Genomic DNA, 24375 nt, shown 5'->3' with positions numbered 1-24375 from the left:
CGTTTGTTGGTCGCTGACGTTCCTGCAGTCAAAGAGGTTTGAACTGCAGACACTGACAACTTACTGAGCAACATGCTAAACCTTCAGTCATGGATGTGTTTCTGTGTGTGTGTGTGTGTGTGTGTGTGTGTGTGTGTGTGTGTGTGTGTGTGTGTGTGTGTGTGTGTGTGTCTAATGAAACCGCTCAACTAAATTCTCTTCACTCTTCATGTAACTTTTTAGTTCGGATAAGTTTGATTGTAACAGAAATCTACTGATCAACCACAAGGAGGCGCTGTAGTAAAACACTGGTGGTCTTCAAGTGTGTTTTTAGAGAAACACAGCACTTGGCCTCCAGCGCCACCTCTAATAATGATAATACATCTATAGCTATTTCTAGTAATAAATGATTTGTGGTTTATTTATTAATGGTTATATTAATATTATTGCAACTGCTACACATATTTGAAAAAGAATGAACACTTTCTGATTACTTTCGTAATGTATTGCAATGATGTAATAAGTACAGTTGGCTTTATAAACAAATTTGTTTTCTGAGGTAAAAGTTGAGTTTAAAGCGTAAACAGTAACTTTAATGATCGTATAAGATTAACACACACTCATCCAACTCATCCAGCTTCCAATATTAAGATTTTATTCTGGGATCTTCTCCTGCATCCAGATCAGAACTGAAATTTAATGAGGTCTTTCTGCAAGATCAATTCGGAACATTCTGAGTAAATTTGCTATTACAATCGAGGGCAGAACTGTAACCTCCTTGGTGCAGCGGAATAAACCTAACCAGTTTCAGCAAAGATGAGCCTCTTCGCTGAAACAAGACTTCCATGTAAATGTGAGAAGCAGATGAGGACACACACACACTTTCAGCTTGTTTTCTCCTTATAATGACATGATCTTTTCGTATCATACATAAAGAGGAAAGGCTGTGTGTGTGTGTGTGTGTGTGTGTGTGTGTGTGTGTGTGTGTGTCATCATGGTGAAGTGAAGAATTCTGTTTCCTCAAAAGTCATTTAAAAAAATAAGGAATTGGGTTTTAACATTGTATATTTCAGAATTCATGGTGTTGAGGGTGATTGTGTGCGATGGTGATTCTCATGAACACACACATATTCATAAGGTTTCACTTCATTTCTGTATGATTTTTCCCTGACACATAGACACACACACACACACACACACACACACACACACACACACACACACACACACACACAGTATACAGCATGTTTACAGTAGATGTTCTGTATGTGTGTTGGCATGTGGTCATGTGTGTGAACCTTGTGTACGCGTGTCAATGTTGCATGTGCCCTTCTCACGCTAAATGTGTGTCTGTGGTGTCTGTGGTACTCACACTGCATGTAGACAGCAGAAAACCTCTCGCTACTACAAACGCCCTGAGAAGCTACACATTTTTAATATCAGATCAATCTCATCTGTAACGTGATGGCTGAGTGGCAGAGTCTGACTCGACCTTTATGAAAGTCAGAGCTATGGATTGTCATTACAGACTTGGCGCTGGAGTGGCTCCCGTCTTATCTGCCAGGCAGGAGGCAGGAGTGTGTCCGTGGGTGAGTCCTCTCTCTCCTGCGGGGTTCCCGAGGGGTCAGTTTGCACCCACTATTGTGTTCTGTTTACATGCTTCCCCTGGGTATTTCATCACCGCCACATCATCCAATTTCACTCAGATGATGCCTGATATCGCCCCCCTGACTCCGGTCCAATCTGTGAATGAACCACACACACACACACACCAATGTCTCTGATATTACATTCTGGATTGCACAAAACAAATCGAAATCTCCTTAACACACCATCGCCTTCACTTTAATCTGGGTTACATATGTCACACACTCAGTTCTCAACCCAGGTCGGATTCTTCATGCAGGTCTGTCTCATGAGAACGCGTGAACAGAGTTATTCAAAAATGTTTCCACCTCTCAGAAATCGAGCAAAAGTGAATTCCTTTGTATTCCATTTCCAACCAATAACCAATTTGGCTTTATTCTGTTCTCCCGCTGTATTGGATTGATGTTCCCTCTGAATGCTGCGTTTGGGTTGTCTAACATATCTGCAGGGTATTACTATATGTGACGTTTCCTATAGAGTTTGACTGCAGTGAGTTTTCTCTCAGCATGAGTGGAGTGAGCGAGCGGGGAACAGCCAATTCAAAGCCTGGGTGGCTGAGAGCAGAGTGATTACAGGGCGCTGCTGTGAGTGAGGAGAGGAAATTGCCGCCACTCCACTCAGCTCACATGTTCCCTTCTGTTGTTTTCATTTCCATACATTAGATTCAATGCAGATGGGTGTAATTCAATTACATTGTTTAACATCGCAAATGATTTCAGGGCTCAAGTATTTCGTCAAGGACAGAAAAGAAAAAAAAAAGCATCTTTGTGAAGATTTATTTGGGGCTTGTTGTCAAGACAACTAATGTTTTGCAGAATACCAATCCAACCAAGTCGAGACATCCAAAGATTTTATTTTCTACTTTCATTCAGAGGTTGTTATTGAGACTTTTTCACCAAGATTGTGAGCAAATTTCGTGATTTTTCTCAAACCTGAGATGACCTGAAGTGAAGCTGCCAACGCCTTTTAAACAAAGAAACGGTGTGAATATGCAAATTAGCATCTTCTTCTCTCTCTTTGTTCAAAATGTAATCATGCTGATCTGATCTGACCACGACGTAGGGCACTGACTGCAGCATATACCTCCACCAAGGATGACCAAGCACTAGACCTCACATGTCTATGTCCATACTACACATTAATAGTTGATGCTGCTGTATCTATGACTGTTCATCAGTTGTCATCCATGTACCCTCCATCAACGCTCACATTTCAGTCTGTCAGATCCTGATCCAAACTGATATCATGACATCATTACATCTGATTTATGTCTTTTTTGATTTGAAGAATTTTAACAAAATATTTCAAATTCCTGTATAGAGTATATTTCATACCCACACAATGATTCACTGGAAACTTTGCAAAAAAATGTTTCATTAAACAGTTTTAATCTTGTTTTCACTCAAAAGAACCCAACTTTATTCTCATGACATTCCAACAGTTTTTCCCTGAGATGTGACGACTTTATGCTTTAAATCTCTCTCTTTATTTCAACACTGAGTCCGATACTCAGCTTGTATTCACACTTACAATTTACAAAACATGTGTTGATCCTATGATGCATGTAACAGCTATAGATCTGATCCAGAGGTGGCGTACAGACTCAGACAGATACAGCGGTATGCTTTACACTGCAGCCTCAGAGAGACGAGGCCCCCTGTAACCTAATCGATCGGCGAGCAGGCAGGCGGGCAGACGAGCAGGGAGGCAGACCGGGTCTACGCTCCGATCTGTGTCTCTGTGTCACACCAACTTCCCAGAATAGCAACTCGACCACGCTGTGGCGCGAAGGAGATGAAGGAGGAACTGGATTCAGCAACTGTTGCTTTCGCCGTCGCCGCCGCTGCTGCACCGGGGGAGCCTTCAGTCCGCGCAGCACGGCGCCTGTCGGGGCTCAAAGAATGAAGTCGGTCTGGATCCGTGTGCGCAACTTCACGAGATCGCGTAAACTCCTGCGTGTTTAAGGTAAAAACAGACAGACAGGCTGACGGAGAGAAGGAAGGAAAGCGAGGGGAAGTACATGATAAGCCGTCGGTGTTTGTGTTTGTGCGTGATTCTATAGGAGAAATCAACAGGCTGCTGCTGCTGCAGACGCATGGAGGCGCATGTCTGCCTGCAGTGAGGGCAGACGGAGGCGTCTGAGTGACTGATGAATGAGCCAGACGGGCTCTGCTGTACAGCGGTGATCGGATAACCTGTTGAATTGGCAGCTGTCAGTCAAAGACGTGCCGGCAACAACAACAACTACAAAACAAAATCACCCAGAAATCCATTCAGCCCCACGGCCGATCAGCTGAATGAGCCGCCGGGGGGAAACGCAGCCTGAAGCATCTTTAGTTAGTGCAGATGCCTGAGGTGGAGGAATTCAGATTCAGAAAAGTGGCGTGGATGTTTGCGTGAAACTGTGGCGTGATTGTCTGGCGTGTCTTTTGTTTGGTGGTCATGTTTTGGAGCCTAACACGCCTTTTGGGTGGTCAGTCACCATCAGCGTCTCCATCAGCCCCGTCAAATGCGCCGCCAAACACGCGTCTCTGCCTCTGATGTTATATGAGTCACATCCACTCAGCAGCTTTACAAGAAGAAGAAGAAGGAGAAAAAAACCTGCTCACTGATTTCCAATCCCTCGGTTGTTGAGAATAGCTTGGCTGCTCCTTGCAGCTTGGGCTAATTCCTCAGGAACCGGTGGATCCAGTTTGATCCATCCCTCTCTTTCTCTCCCTAACCAACTTGTTGAGTCTTCCCCCTGTGTCTACTGCTGCTGAGGGCTTTCGTGTGTGTGTGACTGAGTGAGAGAGTGTATGTGTGTGTGTGAAGCTTCAGTGGATTCCCATGTGAATGTGGCATGTTTAGAGTCCAGCTTTGATGGGACAGCGTCTGTGGAGGAGTAGAGGAGGAACCAGGCACCTGTAGGCTCGAGGAGATCCTCCTCCAAAATTTTCCTCTGCTTTTCTGGAGCCTCAGCAGAGTTTTTCATGCTTTTTTTTTTTTTTAAACTGAGCCAGGGAACAACAATGCTGAGACGTCTGGGTCATTCTGATCATTTATCTCTTTAAAGGGAGGTGGAGACAACTTATCACCCCTCCACACACACACACACCATCACCCCCCTACCCTGCCATTGACTGAACTCATCCACCATCTTTGGCACGCAGGGAGACACTTGAAGGTAACTATGTTCATGTACTTGAATCTGTTTGTTTCCTGTCTACTCTCTCTGTCTTAGTTTGATTTTAAACTGTTATTAGATTTGTTAATAGTGTTATCAAAACTCCTTTAACTATGTTCATGTGTAAGAAAGAAGAAGTGTTACATCATAGTAGCATCTTTGTGAACTTGCTTTGCTTCCATCAGACGCTCATCTACTGTACGACTTCAGGCCAAAGTCCAGAATTCAATCCAGTTAAATCTATTTAAGAAGGATTTTGGGTTTGTAATGATTCAGAAGAAACTTATTTATTTATTCAGTAGTTTCTTCAAAGTAAATTCTTAAGACATATTACAAATAAATACAAAAAAAACGTCACTTCCCTCGGATAATAATTGATTCTACAGCTCCACATTATTTTTTCCAAATTTTTCTAAAACATGAAATCTAAGTATTCGACATGCATACATGTACTTGAGTTACATCCTGTCACCACGGTTACTGCTAATGATTGATTTCATCCTGAATCATATCAACAGTATCACTTCTCCACATTCATAAAATTAAAATGTCTTAATGGGCCTGAACAGATAAAATTGCACTTTCGCTTTAGCCTGTAAGTTATGAAAGTTACTCTTCCTCCCTCCGAGCTCCCAGCAGCTGACTCTACGCTTTATTTCAACTATGTGAGATCTATCATGATATCATGTATAGTGGTGATTTCCACCTATACCACAATCTGTGTGTGTGTGTGTGTGTGTGGGTCTGCATCACGATACAAGTCAACAGGTTCATTTATGCTGCTTGGCAGACCTGCGACCAGTTTTGCATAAAAAGCCTCTAAATGGATTGTTTTCATTTGTCTGCTTTTTCCTTTTTGAAGCATTGCAGCCATTATTCGGTCAACCTAATGAGTGGGTGTTTCTGAGAATAAGCTTTATCATTTTAATTTCCTGTTTCACACTGCAAAGTTAACACATATTGTAAGCTAAATCAAACGTGAGACAAATATGTGACCATGAGACAGACTCTGCATAGAATCATTCATTAAAATCTCACCTTACGTTATTCTGAGGTGAGATTCTTTTTTGTTGGACACCACGAATCTAAACTGAGGCTGTCGGCCGGTTGAAAATAGCTCACAGGTCACTTTGCTTAATATACTCAGCACTTCTCTCACACTTAAAGGTTATAAAGCGGCGTCTCTCTTATTTCTTCTCCTCTGTTTCTTAGAATGTTCAGTAACTGTGAACACTGAAGCCAAGGTCATATGCTCTGTGTGCTCTGTGTGCTCTGTGTGTCTTGCAATGTCCGCTCCTCAAACCCCTGTCATATTTAACCAGTTAATGAACAGATCACAGAATTCTGTCGATTCTATGGCGGATCATTTAATTTGAACTTTACAGGTTTTTAAGTTTACAATCTTGTGACAAAAAACATTTTAAGTGACGAGTAAAGAGCAGAAATATATGCATGTGTGAAAGTGACGGTGGTGTTTGTGTTTAACCCCTGCAGCCCTGCCAGAGCAGCTGAAATGGAGACTCCTGATGGCTACAGTGCTAGTAAGTCCTCTCATCACTGATTCAGATCAGAGACCATATGTGCTGCTATTGCTCAATGACTTTCACCCAATTTGACTTTTGACAAAACTCTGATCCAAAAAACAAACTTTTTTTGCAATCACAACATGATAAACATTTTGAGGGACTTCCCCTGTCAGCCTCGCCTCTTAATGGTAGAGAAAAACCATGCATTAGCAACATCCTGTTGAAAGCAGCTCACACTGGATATGTGCTTTGTGGTGCTCCATTGCCCTTTGCTGGTTTCCTTTGGGCAGGCCTCTCGAACATCTTCCCTGCTGTAGCTGCAGTGTGTTGTTGATGACATCAGTGGGGACTTTCAGGTCTCCATTGGGGGTTTGTATTGGTAGGAACACTTGGCAGGCGGGGCCGGCAGGCAGACAGGGGTGGTGATGGAATAAGAAATGGAGGCTCTTCCTCTCCCAGTCCGTCAGCGTTTCGCTTGTGAAATGAAGCATTTGGTGCTGGGTTTATTCCATTAGCATCTCCCTACAGCTTGCTTTGCAGGACGTAGCAAGTAGTCAAAGGTTTCACCAGTCAAGCTCAATTTCTGTCTACACACCAGCATGCAGCATCAAACCAGTTTTTCTGCTGGTCAAAACCACAAGAAGGTGCAACATATGAGCGGAGGAACGTTCTCATGCTGTAGAGTTCAGTGTTGACATGGGAGGAGGAAGAGCTCTGTGTTACGTCTATAGTTGCTTATGGCTTGTTATGTTATTTTCTTCTTTGTGACTCTAGTTCTGCTGTGGTAAATGATTTGAACCCGACCCTGCCGACAACTCGTGTTGCTGTGTGACGTTACAAACAGAAAGGGAATGAGTTTGGTTCCTCTCCGCCTATTAACCGTCACAATCAGGAGCATTACTAGTGTTATCTGATAGTTAGGGTCTTTGTTCTGTGATGTCGGTTGCTTACAGTACAGCAGGAGATAAGTTAGCGTTAGCCTAGCAGTGTAGCAACGCTGAGCTGCTCACTGCTGCTGGTGAAACACACACACTGATGCTCTGTGTGTCTTGCAATGTCCGCTCCTCAAAGCAACAGCAGTTTAACCACAGTGTGTGTGTGTGTGTGTGTGTGTGTGTGTGTGTGTGTGCAAGTACGCTGAAAAGGTAGTTTTATTGTCCGATTTTGAACCAGATTTTTATTTTATTTTGTAATCTGATTTTCACTCATTTCTCCCAAATCAAAATAAATACTATTAAACTCATTTAAAATAAGATTGAGTCCTGAAAATAATGAGTCTTATGAATGTGATTGTTTTCAAAAGTGTGTGTGGGTGTGTGTGTTAAGGAGGGTTGAAGGTTTGACAGGAAAAACCAGATCCCACAAAGTGTTTCCAGCAGGCTCAGAGATGTGTCACTCTGGAAAAGAATCTAGTTCAGTTCCTAGTACAGCTCAGCGTGGAGTCTTCCTCTCGGCATCCTCTTCACTTCACTGCCCTCACCGGTGGGAGGTCACCGCTTGACCTTGGTTTCATTTAGTTTAATCGTTGCAGCATACACCTCCCGACCCAAGCGCTGGTTTAAAATAGCTGATTTCTTAGAGGATGACCTTTAGATGATGCAGTGCTCTCATTTATTGTCTGCGAGTGTGCCGGCACAACACTTTGCTCCTGTTTTCGTTATGTGTTCGCAGACGTTCCGTTTGCCGGCGTGTTATATTAATCCAAATTTTCTAGTGTTGAGCCTCCAGTGTTTGCTGTCCTGCTCTGACTCTCATACTGGATTGACTCAGCAGAGGGGCGGAGCTTCAAACAAAGCGTCTGTGTGTGTATGTGTGTGTGTGCACGAGCGTGTTCGCGCCTCACCTCTTTCACATTCAGGCCATATTGGCCAAAGAACGAAAGTCACATTTGACGTCCTGGTTTGACTTTCTTACCACTGACAGTTAAACTTGTGTGAGAGGATCCATGACCTTCAGCTGTGTGAGCTCATCAACCATCATGAACAACACAGAGACAGAACACAGCGCTGCCTCGTGGCTTTCAGTGTTGTTATTGTCTCTGATAATTAAACAGACCAGGTAACACTGGTAACACACTGAAACACCTGCCCTTGATGATTAAGACTCACTTTTCTCTGTGGATTAAAGTCATTATATTAATGATGTTATTGAATAAATCATTTCACAATTTAATAATTTACACCTGTTCAGACATGCTAATAATATTTCAATGTTAATTTCCTATTGATGGAGGAAAACGTCTGAGCCTAAACCAAGTGGTTTCTCTGCAAGCCGGCTCGGCTACATTGCTGCTAGGCAGCTGTCAGCGGCGGCTACAGCAATGGAAAATCCTTCATGACAAATCTGGGCCACTCCTGTCTCCAGGACAGCATTGCCAAGGGATAGCCAGCGTCGGTCACCTGAGATTTCCTCCAACCCCAGAGTGTGCAACCTGAGCCCAGACCCAGGGATTGTGTCATGGACAATGTCTCCCAGTATGCCCCACTCAGCGTGGACGCCACAACAATGGAACAATACCACCAGTGAGGTTGTCAAACTAAGTGGAGCTCTCACAGCGAGGGGAGATCTGACACAGATTTCCTTTTCATGTCTGAGGGATCATTGCAGACACACACACAGCACCAGCATATCCTAGTCCGGCCCGCCTTCCCTGCTGAGTTTTCAGATGTAATGTGTCGCGAGGTTTCACTTCATTTGTTGCTTCCATTTTAGTCACATTAAGGAGTCTGCTGTCATCATCTGGGTTGCCGTCTAACTCTTCTCAGTTGTCAGTGTGCATGAGGAAAACCTTTGGTTGTGTTGGTGGCTCGTCCTGAGGGATCTGACACCCGGGTCAGCAGGGCTGTTTGCACGCTGCCGCTCTATTGTTGTAGTGACCCTGACAGAGTCTGGGTGTAAGGGGATAAGGGATTGGTTAGCTCTCCCTCTGAGTGGACACGGGGCTATCCATGGCCTGGGTGCTGTGCAGACTGCTGAGAGGATGCAATCTGATCTGCATTTGCTGGACATTAGGATCCCATAGGTGCATCAAGAGAGTTCAACTGGATGCCTTGAACATTCTACAGTCTGACCTCTATAGAGACCAATTCAGCAGGGATCTGGAGTGCGGAAAGAAAATGGCTTTCTACAATTCTATATCCTCAATTTCTGTAGCTGGACATTTAATTTCCTTCTCTGCACTCTCAGCTTCCTGTGACAGATCTCCTGGCGAGTATGGAGCTGCTCTCTGTCTCTAACATGCCAGCTCTTCAACAACCCTTTTGTTGCTTGACAACCTGGAAAGTTCTTTTTCACCCAGTGAACCACAGTTTTGAGCCATAATCGCTCAGTGAAGAATAGAAGATAAGAAATACTTTAACATGTTACATCCATTACAGTAAAGTCCATTGAAGACTATGATTTTGCTGTTTGTCTCCCAGGTAACGGCCAATGCTCCCCCAGGACGGAACATTCAGGAATGCTGGTGGACGTGTCGACACCCGACGGACAGACAGCTCCTCAGGGTCCTAATTCCCCTTGTGGTGAGTGTTCGATCAACAACTAACATTGCACAGTAAAAACAGTATTTTGGGACTAGAACCCAATTTCTGACAATTAAATTGTTGAAAATTCACCAATTATTCAAATTTACATCTTCCAACTTTAATTTAGGGTCTCATTTTTACATAATTTAATGTGTAAAAAAAACTCCACATTGTTCCACTTATGCTTTCCATTGGCAAAGCTCCAGCTTTCACACTGAGTGAAAACAGCTACTGTTTCTTTACGACACGGCGGATGCAGGCCAGACACTCAATCACTCACTCACTCAGGAGCCTCATACTTGTTGTGTGTGTCTAACCTGTAGTGCAGGTGGAGGGTTGATGTGTTGTATGTTGAAGCCAACATGTTAGAGGATCAAAGGTTCAGGATGCAGTTCTGTCTGTGTCACACGGTTGTTCAATAGAAATATAGAAAATGGAAAATATTGTGTTTTATAGCGTATGAATAAATCTTAGAATGCATTTTCTATGCCATTTGTACTCTGGATTGATTTATGTAAATGCTCAGCAATGGTCCCTGACTTGCTTCTTCAACTTAAAGATTTATATCATTTAGCTCTGGGACAAATGAGGCCACAGTCAGTTTATGGATTTTTGTATTGATTATTTGTTCCACCCCTTGCTTTAGTATCAGCACAGAATAATGGTGGCATTGATACTTAGAACACAACCAGTTGAAACATCATTAAACATTTACATGCACAGATCACACAGACTCAACTTTCATGCATCACAGCTGCAGCTAAGGACTGCTTAACTCCAGTCCCAGCTTTTCTATGGGCTTATCGGCGTGCCTTCCTGTACCTTGTCAAAAGTGTTGCTTGGTTCCTTTCACACTACTGACCTGATCTGTCAGATTAGTTCTAGCCTTGTCACTGTTAAGCTGCAAAGTCAGAAAAGGGAACAAAGTGAAAGCGGAGCCGGGCAATAAAAAGAGAAGCTTGTTTCCTACAAATCTATAGAGAAAAGAGGCAGGCTAGGGCTGTGTAGCTTCACCGAGAGATTGTCTTTATGGATAAGGGCTGTTGTCCTCTTAGTGGTTACCTTATGGTTCACTGTCTAAGGTTTTGTGACCAAATAATGCATCTTCTAATGAGCATAAGCACAACGTGATGTCTAGCTCTAAACCAAAGCTGAATTACACCAAACGTGCATCTGGACCTTTTTCACTGTGGCTTTTGTCACAACAAGCCTTTCAAGTTTATCCTCATCTGACCGCTGTATGCATGCCGCTCCTGGAGGAGATAGATGTAAAGATGCAAGAGGCTGAATAGCAAGGACATTCAGGTCTGCTCCGTGTTGCCAGGATACAGCCGTCAAAGACAAGGCTGGATCCTAACGTGGTTATTGGGAGAAGTGCTTCTTCAGTACAAACTGCGGCATTGGAAATATAGCAGGAGAAAAATGCAGCTGCTTTTGTGAGAATGGTCTCTGAAGAGGAAACGTCTCTGGCTTTTCAAAACTTTAACGTTTTGAGTCCTTTGAGCGACAAATGAGAGCCTTGAAGTGTAAAGGGACAAATGATGGACGCAGTTAGGAGGCAGTGTTGCTACTGCGACATAAATTGACAGTGTGACTACTGCCCTTGTCAGGCTTAGAACTGGATCAGTGATAATCCAGGACTCAGAGTCGATCTTCAGGCTCTGTTTAGTTTGGATTTTGACTCATTTATCCAGTATGGTCATGCCACATGGGAACCAGCTCAACATGTGTTTGTTTTCTGATTTGAACGCCTTACCAAGTGCTGAAGACAGATAATGAGAGAATGCAGGTGGTGAATAGTTTCCTGCATCTACCTCAACGCCCACACACACACACACACAGGCATGGACACACATACACGCACACAATCCTGCCAATCTCCCCTTGCTCATCAGGTGGTATAAGCCTTGGACACGCCCTTCCTCCACAGGGACAGAGAGACAACCAGGAACCAGACCAGCCTGTTTCTCTCTCACGCTCGTTCTCTCTCTCTCTCTCTCTCGCTCCCTTCCTCCCGCAAATCTGCGTAAATGAGTATCAGGCCCAGTTTTTAATTACCCAATTGTAATAGGGGTGAGGCAATGTCAAGCAACAAAAAATCCCCAAATTTTCCATCACTTTGACAATGTCGATATTTAACAAAAATCAGCTCGCTTCCTGAAAAATGTGGAATTAATATTTAATAGCAAATAAATATTAAATGAACCAGGATCACGTCAGGCGTCCCCAAACTAATTGTTATGTTGAGTATACGCCGGTTAATGCAGTCACTTTCCAAAGAAACGAGCCATACAAGGTTGTGCAATCACCAATAATTTGTCAGTATTTATAAAGATAATGTTATTGGAGATGATAATATTCTGTCTCTACTGAGGCTTAAGGGCAAATGGGCATTTTTAACACCTTTACCCATCGATATAGTGGTGAAATCCTGATTCAGCCCTGTTATATGGAAGGAGGGGAAGTGACCACAGCCAATAATATAATCACGACTCCATGTTAATGACTTTATTATGTCTGTGTCTGCCTTTTTTTTTTTAAATACATCAAAACAGCCTCATCAGTGTCCATAATGTCCTGAAGACGCCGTCCCCCTCGTGTTCTAGGATAATATATCTAGACACCTCATTATCTCCTCGCCACAATATACTTATCTTGTTCCCTGGCATTGATTACTCCTGGACACGTATTATTTTTATTAACAAAGGCTGTCACCTCACTCTCTCCAATATTTTCAACACGGACATCCGCTTTCTGGACGATTCTTTGTCCTTACAACGTGAATACATTTAAATGTGCTGTCTTGCTGGTAGAACTTTTTCCAGACATGTAATCAACCATGGACTTTTTATGAACTTAGTTAAAACAGGTAGAACGTGATTATGGTGCACTCTGTAATCTAACTGCTGGTATGTGGTTATATATATATATACACCTGGAAGTGTGAGTCATTCATTTAGTAATAATAAACCAGCCCTACTTGTATAACGTGAACTAAATCAAGGCCAGATGAAGTAGAATTTTCTCATGCATAGAGTTCCTACACTTTTTTTCATAAAAGGCAAAAAGGATGTTCAACAGGTGAAAATAACTCTTCAACCACAAAGTTAACCACAGTATTAACTCTCACCGTCCATGTTAGTTAGTTAACATCAAGAGACGGTTACGTTTGCAGTGATGACGGAAGTGTTTAGCAGGAAGTTACACAGTTGCATCCTCATCACAATCCAAGATATTGTCATTTTCTACGCACCCAGACTTTTGTAAACCTTTCAAAACTGCGTCAGAGTAACAGGAGGAAAGGGAATCAACTACTTCTGGATACTGCAGACCTGTAAGAGTTTCCTTTTTGACCTTTTCCATGGCTTTAAAAATCACTGGTGCTCATTATAATGGATGGTTATACGTTGTAACCTATTCATTTTTAATGATGATGATAATGATAATGATGTCATTCAATACTGAGAGGACACAGCGCACTAAAAACAACTTGTTGTCTGTACTGACTGACTCTGTATCATCATCAACACAGACTCCTATACCCCTCCCCTGCAGTGTACATAGACTCATCTAAGCATGTTAACGTCTTAGACAACGTGTCATTTCTACTCAGAAATGCTGCTTTGTCTGAGTTCCTCCTTATTTTATTCAGCTAACTCATTTATATATGCTTGGCCCATTCTACCCAGCTGGCCAGTACAATCCATACTAATCCATATTGCCACAGGCATCTCAGCCGAATCCAGTCTATGTCAGAACAAGTCAGCAGCACAAGCTAGCTGAGGTCACAAGGCCGCAGTATGCGTGGTAAAAATATGGTTTCTGTTTATGAAACAGTCCTAGTCTATCCACATACATACAGAAATCAGCAATTATGACTGACAGGTCCACAGATTGCATAACGCAGAGTAGATGCTGTTTACTTAGAATTTCAGAAAAGGCTTTGTTGTCTGTTTCAGAACCCACAATTAAGCAGGAGGAAGACACGGCAGAGGAGGCTGACAGCAGAAGCACAGCACATGAAGAAATGAGCCAAAGTGGGGAGGAAGGACTGGGATTGGAGGAATCCATGACTGGCAGCCCAAACAACCTACAGGGCAGGTTATCTGGGTCAAATGTTTCAGCTGATGCAGGAAGTCGGCAACCAAACGGTATATACTTTTAGTAGAGTATTTCTAAAAGCCACAAATAATGTATAGTATAAGAAGCTACTTTTGCTTGAACATCTATGTAAACTAATTATTTTTCACTATTGCAGTTGGGGCGTTGTGTTCCCAACTCAGAATGAATCATTTGTTTTCTTCTGCACTGGGTGTGGAGTGTTCTCTGTTTTTTTTGTTCAAAGACAATAGCTTAGACTTGGAATTATTATCAGGGAAAAAGTATCCCTGGAATCCCCCACAACCTGTTCCCAAGCCCTTTAACTGACGCCATGGCTGCTGCAGTCGTCACAGCATAGGATCACATTTCTCTTTTCCAACTGACTGCAGATCAAAAGATTCACGATCAGAGAAGAAACCAGTCGCTACGCACAAAGCAAACACAAACAATCAGCCAAGTATCTATCTAGAGGACACAAAACATGGCACATGATTTAATTTTCAAGATGTCTGAACTGGGCTGAACATTTTGAACGTATACAATCTCTCAGAGAAGATTTCTGATTACCACAAAATTTCATGTTCATGAAGTTTGGAGTGCTGCAAGGCTCAATTCTGGGTCCTTGTTTATTTTCAATATATTTGCTTCTCAGTAGAAACATTATTCATCACCACTTAATCATAGTCACCCCCAAAATCTTATCTTCTGAGTCCCTGAAGTCATTGTTTATCTAATCCTTATCCTAATCCTTTTATCTAGTTTATTTTTTATCAACAGTTTTGTTCATTGCATTCTTAATCAATTGTGAAGCACTTTTGTCATATTTTTAGGAATGTACCATATATATCTATCTTTTAATGTGTGTTTTTACTTATCAATAGATTTAATAGTTGTTTCCTTAATATCTGCTAAAAAATATTAAAAAGTTTGGACATTTTAGAATATTATATTTGTATATGTAAAGCAGCTGTTAGTGGAGAGAAGCTCTGTGGTAAATCATCTGAATTAGAGATGGAGCTTCTTTGAGGGGCTGTTGATGCTTTCTACAAACGTCCATGATTAGTGTGGTTTTGACTTCCTGTGCCTCTTGCAGGTGACAGGCCGTTCCACTGCACCCAGTGTGGGGTCTCGTTCACCCAGAAGGGAAACCTGCTGCGACACATCAAGCTGCATACGGGCGAAAAACCCTTCAAATGTCCCTTCTGCAACTACGCCTGTCGCCGTCGCGACGCCCTCACTGGCCACTTGCGTACTCATGCTGGTAAACTCTTCTTCCTCATCTCCTCCTTCGCCCCACATACACTTTTTGTGATACCTTTCATCATAGATTTGATTCAGACTGCTGTTCTTATTTTGCAACCTCCATCACTGCTTCCACCTCAGATTCTGTAGGAAACTTGAAATAATTTTTTTCAAATCAATGATCTCAATCTCCTTGTGTGAAGCCAAACCACATTCCCATCACGGATAATATATACAGGATGTGCGTTTTAGGTTAAATTTGTTTGCACGCTTTCAAAATATGATAACCATCTCATATTGCTGCTAGATAGATGCAGTTGCGTTTGTTCTCTGTGTGCATGTGTGTGTGTGTTGTAGGCAGCGCTGTGAGTTCTGTGGTGAGATACTAATGCTGTTCCCTAGTGGCTTGTCTCGCTCAGGAGGAAACTCTTTATGTGTGTTAAAGAAACACCCGGGGAGTGCTGTGTGTCTAACTGTAACCCACTTTCCTATCAGAGAGGATGTGCTCGCCCCTCTCTGTTGCATCTCTGAAATCAGGGTCACACGACATCATGCCTGCCCCATGAGGGTCACTGTCACTGTCACTTTCCTTTTTGACTTTGATCCGATTAATTTGTCACATCTCCTTAAAGTGCTTTGCCCTAAAATGATATATGTGGTGAATTACACCTGCCGTTCTCTCCCCCACCTGAGCCGGTCAGGGAGGAATGGGGGAACATGCGGTATGGAACCAGGGAGTTAGGCTGTCATGAAAGCCATCCATTAATGGTCTCCATGGTTCCTGGGCTCCTGCCAGAGACAGCAGGTGTAGCCAAATGAGAGAGAATAAAGCACACAAAGAGAGGTCAGGCGCTGGGAGAGGAATCTGTAAGGCCACGCTGAACTTGGCACTGGAAGACTTCATTTTCCACCGGGGCAGAGTTGATTGGTTTTATAATATTACAGGCAGTGTCGCTTCAGAGGAAAAGAATTGCACATTGTGTGAGACAGAAAATGAAGAGTGGAGCAACTTCCCGTTTATTAGCCAAATGCAGTCAGTCAAGTGAGTCTGAGTGCTCTGTGTGGACCATTTGCATGAATAAGATTAGCAGCTGAAAGGTGGATTCTTAAGGTCTATCCAACATCTGCGGGAGGTTGTGTGTGGGTGGCTTTATAAATAAATAAAAAGTAATGAAGTGTGTGCCAGTACAGCGTGTGTGTGTGTGTGTGTGTGTGGATATGAGTAACAAAGGAAAAGGGAGAGATATTTGATTGAAATGAACTAAATTATTGCTATGCTGCTGCCTACTCCACTGTTTTAGTTTCATGACTGGAAAGAAACAAAGCAAATTATTTCCATGATGACATTTTATTGAAAAGTTACGGTATGCATATTGCTTAATATGACCCTGCTGGTTAGCCTACCCACAGTTTGTTAATATTGAAACCTTCCGTCATTACCATTAGCTTTATCTGTTGATTCATCTTGGTTTCATCTTCTGCTAATTCACTGTCATTCAAAGACTACAAGAGGACAGAATGACGGAGCAGATAACCTATTATCATTGCAGGATTCACTCAAAATGTGCTTGTTAACATCACACGGGGCCATGTCATTCTGTAACAAGTAGGTTGCATTTCCTCTCACACACACACCATGGAGAAGTAGTCCGGTTAAGAAGTGGAGCACGGTCAGATAGAAGAATGTACAGCATCTTTGATAAATAGTATTTTCTTGAAAAGTGGAACAACATCCCTTTTATGGGGAAATGCAGCACTCATTCACGTGTGAACTCAGTGATCTCTTTGCTCTGTGCTGTGTGTGTGTGTGTGTGTGTGTGTACGTATGTGTGTTTCACCCTCCTCCACGTCTCAAACTGATATGTGTATGGTTTCTGTTCTTACAGTACCCACAGTACTGGATCACCCTCACATCTTTCTTCTAGTAATAGCTGTCACCATAATGCTCGTGAACATTTACGCTGTCTGGCTAAAGATGGTGGGTGTCTAGGTCACATTCAGTATGCGATGTGGCCTCCAATTCACTCTGTGAGTGCCTTTATGAGTCATTGCATACGTTTTGAGAAGGCTCGACCTACCAGAGACAAACAGACTTCTTGTTCCTTCCTTCAGCAGAGTCTGCCTGCATTCAATATGTTAGTATTTCATTTTGTTGAATGCCTGAATATCTGACAATATTCCAAAGATCTAAACCATTAAGATGTGAAATGATGAAATTTCTTGGTTGAGGTCTGTGAATTTAAATTAGGCATGAAAAGCAGCAGGTTGAGTGGTAGTTTGGGAGTTAAACTTTGAAAATAAATTTAAAGTTTGTGACTGTGATTACTTACTCACTTATTCATTGTTCTAACGAGGCCTTGATGGAGGCATGGATGGTTGGATGACGTCAGTGAGACACATTTAGATAACACAACTTTAGTATTTACTTGACTGACTTACTTAAGTAGGATGGAATAGAATGGAATGGAAATGACAGTATGAATCACGTTCCACCTCCGTATCCGTTGACATTGGAGTGAGTTTCCTACCCCCACCTTGGGATGCATGATCCCCTCCCCTGTTCTCTCAAGCTGTGACACAACAGTGGAAGTTCACTTTATGTTCCAAGTTCAGACTTCATGATGCAGCTATGTGTGTAGGTCACCCACGTATTTGTCTGACAACAGTAAGTGTGGAATACTCACACCAGTAGTGGAAAATCCGTGATCTCATAGTCTTGCTCTTGGCTCCTTTGTAGTGCCGTCTCTTCACAGTATTACTACTACTACGCACAGCCTGAGGACTACAGGAGGTTGCATCATCTCAGATGACTCTACCCACTCTACGTATGTCTGCGCTCCCATGAATGAAAATTAATCTGCTTCCCTTTAATGTCTTCTCAATTTTAGTTGGCAAACCACACAAGTGCAACTACTGTGGGCGGAGCTACAAACAGCGTACGTCATTGGAGGAGCATAAAGAGCGCTGCCATGGTTACCTGCAGGGTGTCAGCATGGATCCAGCCACCAACAGCGGCCCTTATGCAGGTAATTCAGAATGAAAGTTTGATGGGAAGGCGCAGGAATATCTGCAGCTCATGTGAGATGCTAATACAACATAGTAGTATATGGAAACTCTGTCAGTGCCAAAAGTGTTTCACTCTGTCAGCTATATTCTGCCTCTCACTTTCTCCACCTTCCTAGGTGAGATTCCAAAAGACCCAAGGAGTGTAGCAGAGCCAAACATGGTTCCCTTTGATCGGCAGCCTGTTATTGAAAGGTTGCAGAGCAATGTGGGCAAAAGGAAGAGCACCACCCCTCAGAAGTTTGTAGGTATGTATATCAACACAATCGAGGCCGTCGTCAGTCTGATGCACGTCGAACAGTCCAGAGACGTGAAAAACCGCGTGGCTTCATGTCAACTTGAGGACAGTTGTTATTTATTATGCTGAGTTGCAGGGAAAGACACTCACTGGACCTAATAGCTTAGCTTCATGCCTGTTAACTGACAATTATTACAAATGTTTTTTTACCTACTTATACTAATATAGAAACTTGAAACTTGTTTTCATCATATAGTTCTCACGGTGCTCAGGGTGTCACACTTTAGTCCACCCTCGCTTTTGAGCACAGATTGTTCTTTTTGCTTTATTTGCCACACAATTAGAGGAAGAGACTGAGCAGCCGACAGCACGCAGATGAGTGACATGCAAGGAAATGTTTTTCACTCTGTGGTTAGGTACACCTGTAACTTTGCCATTGTTTTTGTCGAGAGCAAACAGTTCACCGCATCCCTGCTCTGGAGGGGTTAAAGAGTGCAATAACTGGATGGGGGTTTCCATCTCATTAGACTTGAAAATGCTGAACATAAAGTACAAAATGTCAAAGATGAGCCCCAAAAATATCAACACGTTTGTTTGGCTTGAATGGAAAATTTGTGGTGACACCCATGCAGCTGCACATCCATGCTCAGTCTAAATGTGTTGTGTTTGATGTTTTAAAGCTGGCACCGTGTTCTTAATCAAACTACTCCTTTACACGCAGGTGAAAAACTGGTGCGCTATAACTACCCTGAACTAAACTACAACATGGGCCTTAAATATGAGACCATGATGGACCAAGCCGTCACCTACATCAGCTCAGATACTCTTCGGCCCATGATCCACCATGGTCCCCCTCTCTCCATAGCTGAGGTGGTGCCCATGGTCAACCCCCTCTTCCACCACGTCCTCCCCTTGGGCCAGCGGACAGAGCGTCCAACAAGCTGTGACCCTCACCCGCAACAAGCGCAGCTGCTTCATCGCTCTGATTTCCCTGGCTGTCCCACCTCAAATGGCCCCTCTGCATTTGCCAGGCATGTCAAGCAGCAGCCCAGGCCAGGCCAAGAATCTCCTAGCAACAGCGGAATTGACTCGGCGGACTCTGCTCGCAGTAGCCCTCAGGAGAGACAGAGTTACCAAGGGAACAATCACCCACCTTGCCCCAGGTTGCAAGCGAGTCCAGTGGCAGGATATTCAGGGGATCACATGCCAGTAGCATCACCCAGAAGTGGGGTAGGATTGGTCACTGGAATAATGCGAGGGGCCACGGAAAAGCCCCCCAGCCAGGATGTGGTCCGAGTGTTTGGACGAGAGGGCCAGGAGTTAAGGGCGTTCCAGTGCGAGCACTGTAGGGTGCTCTTCCTGGACCACGTCATGTACACCATCCACATGGGCTGCCACGGTTACAGAGATCCACTTGAGTGCAACATTTGCGGTCACCACAGCAAAGACCGGTACGAGTTCTCCTCTCATATAGTACGTGGTGAGCACACTTTCCAGTAAGGGGACAAAATCTGTCCACATGCTCAGACCTCCAAGACTGCACAAATGAATGGTATGTAGGTGCAGGTGTAGCACAATCACAGACAACTTTAACTTAAGCTACTTGTTGTAACTATCAACAATTGAAAAATCATATGAAGTTACGGACCAAAGACACATTTTCTATACAAGTTTTATTGAAATGGAAAGGAAGGATTTTTTTCTCTGAATTGTTCTTTGATTGTAAAACTGAGCAGCTGTCAGACTACTTTAAGTAGTTTATCATTTAAGTCTTGTCCCGTCTCCTCCTCTCTATTATGCCTGTCTGTGCTTTTAAAGGGCCAGGCCGTGCTTTACGCCTGCAAAACACTTTTGACTCACTCAATGTTTTAGTTGGTGATCAAAAGATTTGCAGCTACAAAGATTTATTTTCAGCTTTGGCATGGCCTAGTTTACTTTTGTTTTTCACATGTGTGATAAGTGGGATACCTGGTACGGAAGTGATAAGTGGTAAGCCATGTTAAATCAGTAGGAACAAAATATTTGAAGCGGTGATCAACTTCTCATAAATTTGCTTTCAAAAGGCAGAATTAATTATGACTCAAAATCACACTGAAAGGGGAAACTAGCAAGTACACAACCTCCACAGCATGTTCCCTAGCTATTCACCTCTTAAAGGACATTTGCATATACAGTATATATACAGTACATTTGTATTCTAGTGACTTGCCGATTGTGTGGCTCTCAGTGTGAACATGCACTTAGGTCAGAGAATAAGATCTTGACACTCACAGTTTATTTAAACCTCTCTAGGCAGCCTTACCCTCAAACAATCCAAAACTCCGGTCAGAACTGGAGTTTCTCTGTTGTATCTTATCATAGGATTTATTTTGATTAGATTGTGAGTATGGTGGCACTTTCTTAGTGCTTTGGTTGGGCTTTGGGTTGAGTCTGCATTATTGGTGCTGTTTTCTAAAGCAACAGTATTTTTGCAGATTCTTCCATGTCTGAATTCGATGCCATTTTGTGTCTCATGGGGTGATTTTCACAATCAACATCCACAGATTATGCCGGGGCTGGTGAGGTGCTTTGGGACCTCAAATTTTTCCAGACTGCAGCTAAAATGAAGGCTGGATGCATGTGTTGAACTTAGGCGACGACTTAAAAGTTTACAGAAATTATAAGAATCATGCTGTAGTATTACTGAATAACATGTGTGATGAAGGCGGTGAAAGAGAATGAGGCAGTTAGAATTAGAAGTGAGAGATTGACCATGGTTACATACAGTACCACCTTGAATACATCTCCCAAACTGTAGCATCTCTGGATCAGGATAAAAAATGTTTCCTCCAGCTTTAAGTCCTTATTCTGTCATATACAGTGTGTTGCTCAAGGACAGCAGATTGATGAAAGAATCGATGCACCTCTTAAGTGGTTACTCTCTTTTCCTGTGAAAGGATTCTGAAAATTTAGCTTTGCATAGCCGGTTAAGCACTTTACATCAAAGCACTGAACATGATTTTTATTGTTAAAAGAAGGTGCAGGTTAAGTTGAACATGAGGGCACTCCTAAGTTTGGTTCCAGGTTTGGTCTTGTTGTGAACAAGATCCATTATTGTCCTGGAAGTCAAACTCAGCTTTCTGCTGCCATAGTTTTGTTTGGTGCGCGGTACAAATGATGGAAGTATCCCAATAATCTGATTGTTCTGTGTATAAATCAAAAATCTATACCACATCTTACCATTGGTTGCTTTGCCGGTTGACACCGAACACAACCTGGCAACAAGCTCTCTCTGTGTTTAGGATGATGCCATTCTGGAGCAATTGAGTTTACCGTAATTCCGCCAGTGTGCCACCAGGACACTACAACTACCATAGTGACACCAAGACACTGAAATGATGACTTCAATTTGGAACACATGCCATTCCAGTACAGTCGGTCTTTTTTCTGTCTTGACTTTGTCGCTTCTGCCAGCAGAGAGAGCGTTGTCAGGTGGCTTTTGTGGATTCATTGGATTCATTACTTTGTTATTTTACCTATTTTTTTCTATGTGAAACCAAGCAAAACCTAACATAAATGCAACAAAACCCTGATTCGGAACTCAGCGCGGGTCTGAAAAATGTTGCTACGTGTCTGAAGAACATGTTGCTTACCCACAGAAAGTTGGCATTTTTATTATCACATCGGTTGATTTGTGAACCTCAAAACAGTCGATCTTGTTAAAGATTAAACTCAGAAGGCAGCTTTTTCTCTGTTTACATGTTGCTTCTCTGATTGCTGCCCAGGAACCTTCCTGTCTGTGAAGGTTTGGCTCTGGGATCTGTTTACACACTGCTGTGATACTGTATATTGACTCTATACATTCATCAAATGTAGTATTTCTGTAAATATTTACTTAATATCTAAAAGGCCTTATCTGTTTAGGGAACTATGACCTTTTTAACAATCACATCATACAGCTTACACCCTGATTTTTTCTCTTTACTTTTTTTAATCGCTTTCAGGTGGAATGTAATATTTGGTCAAATTTTGTAGGAAGCATTTTGTTCTTGTTCCCATGGGAGCCTTACTTGTATATTAATACTTTAACTGAAGCAGCCATATGAACTAAAAATCTTTCTACCAGACCTCCTTGTAAATGAGGATCTTACTTGAAAATTGAAATCATTACTGTTGTTTCACATTAGGGGGATGTTTTTATCAATACAAAAAAAAAAATACTGTGTTGAATGTCTATTTTTTCTGGTTTAATACAAATAGTTTTGTGACCTTGTGTGTTTTTTATGTTAAAAATATGTTTACAAAGATGTAAGACAGGGTTCAGGTGCATTGTATTTTTTAGAATTAATATATGAATGGTGTATATTTTGGCACTGAATATTAAAATTGTCTGGAAATGTGTGCTGATTGATCCTCTCTGATAATGATGGGGTTTGTTTTCTGATGTGAGGGCTCTCAGGTATTAACATAGGCTGTGTGTTTTTATGTATTATAATATGTGGTTTATCTATCAGACAAAAAAAGTGATTACGTCTTTGTATATTTCCGATGAGGTAAATTGGTTCCACGCTGATTGCAGTGATGGGAAAATGAAAAATGTTCAGCCCTGTTGACATTACATGAAGGCACTGCTATGAAGAATATATTGTATATTTTTAAGGCATGGGTTCCTCTCTATTAAAGAACTTATTTTACTGCTTTGTACTGTCTTTTTTATTTTTATTAAACTAGTATAAAGTTGGTTCACAAGTAAATAATCCTATATTTGCAACTTTTAATATGAGGAAAATCAAATGAAACACCTGAATCTTATGACCAATAGAGGCTTAATTTACTCTGTGGGATGTTGTACTTGCAGGCTATATTATGAGACGGTATTGATGTGTTTGTTTAGGGTGAAGTCTGAAAACTGCATTTTGATTATAAGGACAATTTGAACAATCTCTGCTCATTCCTTCATAGAAAAGTCATCTTTTTCCGCTGTGTGGGTGTGAAGTCTTTGCTATGGTGACAATGCCAGAGAGCATAGTTACAAAAATGACTCCCAGAAAAAGAATATATTTATTTTTCTTATTGTATTGGAACCCAAAGTAATAACACGGTCAAAACAACTTTTCTGTGTGATGTTGCAGGTCATGAGATCGCTTCATGTCACGCTGTCTTCAGGTCAAATTCAGTCTTGCTGCAGTGTGAACCTCAAACTTCAACGGTTTGAGTTTAGAGTGTGAGAATGTTGAGGCTGCTGTTTCTCTACACTAGGAAGAACAGATGTGAAAAAACTGTATTCGTTATATTGGCTGTAAATGGACAGAATTCAGCATTTTCTTTGCGACGAGTAATATCTTATATTGTACAGTTTACAATGTAATGATCAGTGTTTGTTCCTGTTCCTGTCTTCGTCTTAGAACTGGTGGGTGCTGCTGAAGCCTCTAAATGTCAGAGCAGCCACCTTCACCTCTTTACTCCTTTAATCTGTGCATCACACACACTCACACACACACATAATCAAAGCACCCTGAAGGCGGTGGCAAAGCGAGCACTGTAAGGTCTAAACACATCTCTCTATTTACCCACCTGTCAGTTGATTGTTTGTTTCCATCTTGATCATATCTCTGTTTTTTACTCACATAGTCAACACAGAAACAATGAACCTGTCATGCTTTGTTGGCTTTTTATGTTCGAGGCTGAAACAACCCTAGTACAAAGAAAATCGACTTGACTGGCCCACAACGTTCAAGTACTTGAAAACGTGCTCGTTAGGCTGGAACAGGAGTGTAAAATGAAGGTTCAGAGTATTTTTGTAACTTAGCATCGGTTAAGACAACTTAGAAATCCTCCTTCTCTCCCTCGGTTAATCAGGAGTTGACTTATAGTACAACAGAGGCTCAACAAATCTGAGTAATATTAAAT

General features: G+C 42.2%; 1 protein-coding gene across 1 annotated transcript; it reads left to right on the top strand.

The window, feature by feature from the left end:
• The first annotated feature begins 4682 nt into the window (after window positions 1-4682).
• ikzf2 (IKAROS family zinc finger 2) lies at window positions 4683-23159 on the top strand. Its single transcript, XM_076169871.1, has 8 exons — window positions 4683-4792; window positions 6287-6333; window positions 9738-9839; window positions 13802-13993; window positions 15037-15204; window positions 18074-18211; window positions 18368-18496; window positions 19208-23159. The coding sequence occupies exons 2-8, from the start codon at window positions 6306-6308 to the stop codon at window positions 19984-19986; spliced, it is 1536 nt and encodes a 511-aa protein (XP_076025986.1). The 5' UTR covers window positions 4683-4792; window positions 6287-6305; the 3' UTR covers window positions 19987-23159.
• The last annotated feature ends 1216 nt before the right edge of the window (window positions 23160-24375 follow it).

This window comes from Genypterus blacodes, unplaced genomic scaffold (genome assembly GCF_046128005.1).
Source record: "Genypterus blacodes isolate CSIRO-AG114 ecotype Tasmania unplaced genomic scaffold, CSIRO-AGI_Gbla_v1 ptg000214l_1, whole genome shotgun sequence".
Classification (NCBI taxonomy): Eukaryota; Metazoa; Chordata; class Actinopteri; order Ophidiiformes; family Ophidiidae; genus Genypterus; species Genypterus blacodes.
This window is presented reverse-complemented; position numbering and strand designations above follow the sequence as displayed.

Excerpts from the sequence above, each read along its gene's own strand:
- ikzf2 (XM_076169871.1), top strand. The coding sequence starts at position 6,306 with ATGGAGACTCCTGATGGCTACAGTGCTA. Across the intron at positions 6,334-9,737 it reads TCCTGATGGCTACAGTGCTA|GTAACGGCCAATGCTCCCCC; the intron begins GTAAGTCCTCTC and ends TTTGTCTCCCAG. Across the intron at positions 18,497-19,207 it reads CACCCCTCAGAAGTTTGTAG|GTGAAAAACTGGTGCGCTAT; the intron begins GTATGTATATCA and ends CTTTACACGCAG.